The sequence below is a fragment of the Zea mays genome, chromosome 10, assembly GCF_902167145.1.
Source record: "Zea mays cultivar B73 chromosome 10, Zm-B73-REFERENCE-NAM-5.0, whole genome shotgun sequence".
NCBI lineage: Eukaryota > Viridiplantae > Streptophyta > Magnoliopsida > Poales > Poaceae > Zea > Zea mays.
In genome coordinates this window covers 26,879,124-26,884,103 of record NC_050105.1, presented here as the reverse complement: position 1 = coordinate 26,884,103, position 4,980 = coordinate 26,879,124, and the positions used below count along the sequence as shown (strand labels likewise).

Here is a 4,980-nt window from a genome sequence, read left to right as displayed (position 1 = left end):
TTGTTTTCATGTGAATGTTGTGTGTTAACATTTTATCGAATAATATAAGTGTTCTTTTGTTTTCATATAATTGTTGTGCATTAACATTTTATCGAATAATTTATGTGTCGTTGCAACGTACGGACACCTACCTAGTTAGCAATAATAAGAGATCAAACACATTCAGTGGCAGTGCCAATGAATAGTTTCGTATTTTTTTTGAATGCCTAACTTTTTATCTAGGAATCTATTAGCAAGAGGAATATTGTTAGTGATTGCTCAAAGATTAGCAAAGTATGACTAAGGGATGCAGATATGACCGTATTAACACAAGCAGCAATTCCCGGTCAATGCATTGATCTGACTTTTGACAGCTGCACATCTATACATTACATATGAACACGAGAGAGTATCCATGACGAGGACGTACAGTTCCAGGTATACATGTATATATGTATACTAATTAGCACTCCCCTAAATACAATGTAAACAAGATGATCGATGGAAACAAACAAATAAGCAAAAAAAAAAAGAAGAAGAAGAGGTGGGAACGTTGACGTGACGGACCGGCGCATTCTAGTTGACGGCCCTGCAGTTCCGGCGGATCTCCCCGCGGGCGGCGCCCGTTCGCACGCCGACGCGGCCCATCTTGCGCACGGCGTTCTTGAACTCCTGGAGGAAGTAGCCCTGCCTGGTGAGGCGGTGGATCATGCCGGCGGCGCGGCGGTCGGCGAGCAGCGCGGCGTCGGAGGCGAAGAGGCCGCGGCCCAGCTTGAGGTTGACGTAGTAGTGCGCGTCGAACCGCGCGGGGCTGCCGGGGTCCATGGGCACCGCGGTCACGTTGTTGGACGACGCGGTTGACGCCGGCCCGCACCGCGCCCGCAGCTGCGCCGCGTAGGCCGCGTTCAGCGCCGGGTCCGCGCCCCCGCCCGGGGCGCTGGTGGTGGAGCCCGACAGGCGCGCCGCGAAGGTGTTGCAGTGGGCCACGCCGATCGTGTGCGCGCCTGCGACGTTCGCCGTGTCAGTGAAAAAAAAAACAGAAGATAAATATTTCGTGCGTCAGGATTGATTAACTGTTTGCTTGCCTTTAATCTATATCAGTTTATAATGCTTGTACAATATTTTTATCTTTATAGATTATATCTTGAGTAGTCCAAACAATCGACTTTAATCAAAGCGTATTCTGAACTGTACTACTATACTGATGACAGTATACTGATGACAGTACTAGTCGGTGAGTGAGTCCAACGAAGTATGATGATGATTGATGGACGGGGCTCGGAGCGGGGCAAAGCATGCTGCTGCTGCGTGGGGACCGCGGCCTGGACTGGATTCGGTGGTTGAGCCACTATTTCGTGCGCGACAGTACACACTACTAGTGGCCGCGCAAACCAGTCCAAAGTCTCTCGTTATCGGCGATCGAATGCGGTCCAACAGCTCAAGTTGTGGTAGCTTCTTTTAGGTGTGTGTGGAAAGACGGCTACTGTGTATGATGGTACGCAGGCCCTGGAACGCTTAATGGTCATGAGCCCAATTATCAAGCCCTCGCACTGCTGTTGCAGTAGTACAGCTTTTGCTGCTAGCTAGGATAGGATATATGGATATGCTTGGGCAAATTCATTAAAGGGCGTTAGTTAGTAGTGGCGGCCACGTACTAGCATGGGTTGGCAGTTACCGGCCAGTACGTGCGTGTGGTTCGGCACCTCCTTTTATTTTTCGTACGTTAGAAATCAAGGAGCAGTAGCACTACTGCAACTTCTTTTCGATGCCTGTCATCAGTACGTGCTGCAAAATTAAGGAAAAAGCATGCAGCAAACCTTCATGCATGCATGCATGGTGGTGCCATGTGTAGCGAGCGATGCATGCGTGGAGTCGTCGTCGTATATATATGGAGAGTATCTAGCTAGCTTATCGGGAACGGACGGCCACGCACGATCGGCGCACCAGTGCGTGCGTGATGAGCAGTCCCGGCCGCGCGCGGCCGGTGCACCGACACGCATCACGAGCCGCGCCCTGGCGGTTGCCCCGTCGTTTTCGCCGCTAGATAGCTACACTTGGGCCGCGTATCTATCGGCATTATATTCACCAGAATGCGCATGCGTACGTACGTGCCTGGTCTCCACGCACCCGCGCGCGGCAGGGGCCCGAGGGGAGCCGGAGCCCGGAGAGCCGTGTCGCGTCGCCCGCCGTCGGCGCCGTCGCGGGCGCATGTGCCTGCTGCTGCTGCTGCTCCACGCATGCATGCAGATGCAGTGCGCGACCGGTCACGCACTCGGCACTGTTGCGGCCAACGTGCTCTCTCGATTGGTAGCTCTACGTACTACAGTGCAGTGCATACACTAGCCGCAGTGACCACCGTATGTACTGTACTCATCGTGTGTGTGTGTGTTTTATCTGATGTAGGGGGTGTTTGGTTTCTATGGACTAATGTTTAGTCGCTACATTTTATTCCATTTTAGTTCAAAAATTGTCAAATATAGAAACTAAAACTTTATTTTAGTTTCTATATTTAGCAATTTATAAACTAAAAAGGAATAAAATGAAGGGACTAAACATTAGTACATAGAAACCAAACACCCCCGTAGTATCAACATCTTAGGCCCCGTTTGGTTATGGGTGACTAAAGTTTAGTGACTAAAGTTTAGTCACTTTTAGTCCCTAAATAAGCAAACATGGTGACTAAAGTGGGGTGACTAAACTTTAGTTCTTTAGTCACCAAGGGGTGACTAAAAGGGACTAAAGTAGTATTTTACCTTATTTGTCCTCTCCACTTCCTTCTTATAGCAAACATCCATTAATTAATAGGGGTAAAACAGTCATTATTCACAGCAATTAATGCTCTTTAGTCCGGTTTAGTCACTGGAACTAAATAGGGTACTTTAGCGACTAAACTTTAGTCACTAAAATTTAGTCTAGTGACTAAAGGAACCAAACAGGACCTTAATAATTAATTCGATCCGATCTGTCAATCTCTCTCTCTCTATATCTCTCTCTCTCTCTCTATATATATATATATATATATATATATGCGCCATCGTCGACACGTACGTAGGAGTACAGTCCAGTCTAGAGGGTGAAGTGAGCTAGGCAAACTACAGAGGTTGACGTTTCTGCGTGGATTTCTGGCGGGCCGCCCTATGCACGCAACTCTCACCCCACCCCCCTCACCTCACGTCTTGCACAGGTGAAAAACGAAGGAATAATAACGGAACTGATCGACGCGCGCGCGTCAGCATCACGCACGCACACGTACTATCTAGTAGGTACTATATACCTGAGAGGATGACGAGGTCCTTGACGTCGAGGCCCTTGCTGGAGAAGATGGCCTCGAGGGTGCTGAAGTTGTTCGACGGCGAGGGGAGGTTGGCCAGCGCCTCCGACGCCCGCGACACTACGCCGTCGCGCCGCCCCAGCTGCACGTCCCACAGGTCCCGCCCGAACTGCATGCGACCACACGTACATACGTGCACTTGCGTTATATGACAAGACGCGCACTAGCTAGCCACCAGCAGCCAGCCAGCTCTAGCTAGCTTTTAGCTCTCTTTCTGCTCCACGCACGTACCTGGAACGAGACGGCGTCCCTGGCGGCGAGCGCCACGATGTCGGCGCAGGAGACGGTGCCGGGGCACACGGCCTCCAGCACGGCCTTCACGGTGTCGATCACGTCGAAGCCGCCCAGCGACCCGTTCGGCGCAGCGTCCTTCTCCGCCGTGTTGCCCGGCGTCGAGTCGATCAGCACCGACGCGTCGCACCCCTACGCGTACGTACGTGTACCATACCATGGCACATCAGTTATTATACCACCGTCGTACACGCACGCACGCATGCATCCGCGCGCAGCAAACAACTCAACTCACGATGGGGTTTACGCATATATATGTACCGTACGTACGTACGTACCCTGACGAAGCAGTCGTGGAAGAAGAGGCGGAGCAGCTTGGGGGGGAGCTTGGCGGGGTCGGCGGCGACGCGCGCCAGCACGATGTCGCGCACCACCGCCTCCGCCGCGGGGCAGCTGTGCCGGTAGAAGTGCGCCTTCAGCAGCGCGCCGTGGCAGCAGCCGCCGCCGCCGCCGCCGCCCGCGACCACCAGCATCGCCACGACGACTGCCAGGAGGCGGACGCCAGCGCCGACCAGTGGTGGCGGCGCCGTCGCCGTCATGATGCAGCTCCGAGCCATTGGGCGACCTCGTGACGTGAGAGTGACCAGATAGCGATCGGGGGCGGTGGATGTGTCGAGTGATTGAATGGAAAGCCTAGGCTATATAAATGCGGGGAGGCAGAGGGTTGTTTTCTTGTTTCGTTAGCACCAAATCAGTCAGCCAAAGTGAGGCCCAAATTAATGAGAGCGAGGTTAGTACAGGCTACGTGCACGAGTTCTTTTCAGCATTTCTTTTCCTCTTAATTCTCCCCTTTTTAATTTTCGCCTAAATATTGTCATCAGCTAGTGCCACAGAACAGAATAGCCAAGGGTTAATCTGAATAGCAAACGGTTTTAATTAGCTGATGGTTGATAACTAAATGTCTTAGTGGTTTCACTACCGGAATCAGAAGCCACTACCGGAATCAGCTTCTTTGCCGTGTGTTCTAAACACACGGCAAAGGCTATTTTACACTCGGCAAAGGCTTTGCCGAGTGTAACACTCGGCAAAGAACGCTCGGCGAACTGTACATCGGCAACAGCTTCTTTGCCGAGTACTTTTTGTCGGGCACTCGGCAAAGTCTTTGCCGAGTGCCATTTGGCACTCGGCAAAGAAAAGTCACCGTCACGGCGCCAAGTAACGATGACGGATCCTTTGCCGAGTGCCTACGGCGACACTCGGCAAAGACTGGTCCAGTGGACCCCACAGCCAGTCCCTGTGCCGAGAGCCCTAATGGCACTCGGCAAAGAAGGTTTCTTTGCCGAGTGTCTGGTGGCCTGGCACTCGGCAAAGAACCCTCCAGTGGGCCCCTTTGCCAGTATCTTTGCCGAGTGTCTTGGCAAAAGCACTCGGCAAAGATG

At 52.2% G+C, this 4,980-nt stretch overlaps 1 protein-coding gene across 1 annotated transcript; it reads right to left on the bottom strand.

The window, feature by feature from the left end:
• Positions 1–305: 305 nt before the first annotated feature.
• LOC100191153 (Peroxidase 24) lies at positions 306–4,200 on the bottom strand. The gene is made up of 4 exons (NM_001136589.1): positions 3,880–4,200; positions 3,542–3,733; positions 3,254–3,419; positions 306–983 (listed from the first exon to the last, which is right to left on the bottom strand). Exons 1-4 carry the CDS (start codon positions 4,156–4,158, stop codon positions 556–558), a joined length of 1,065 nt encoding a protein of 354 aa, NP_001130061.1. The 5' UTR covers positions 4,159–4,200; the 3' UTR covers positions 306–555.
• Positions 4,201–4,980: the final 780 nt, after the last annotated feature.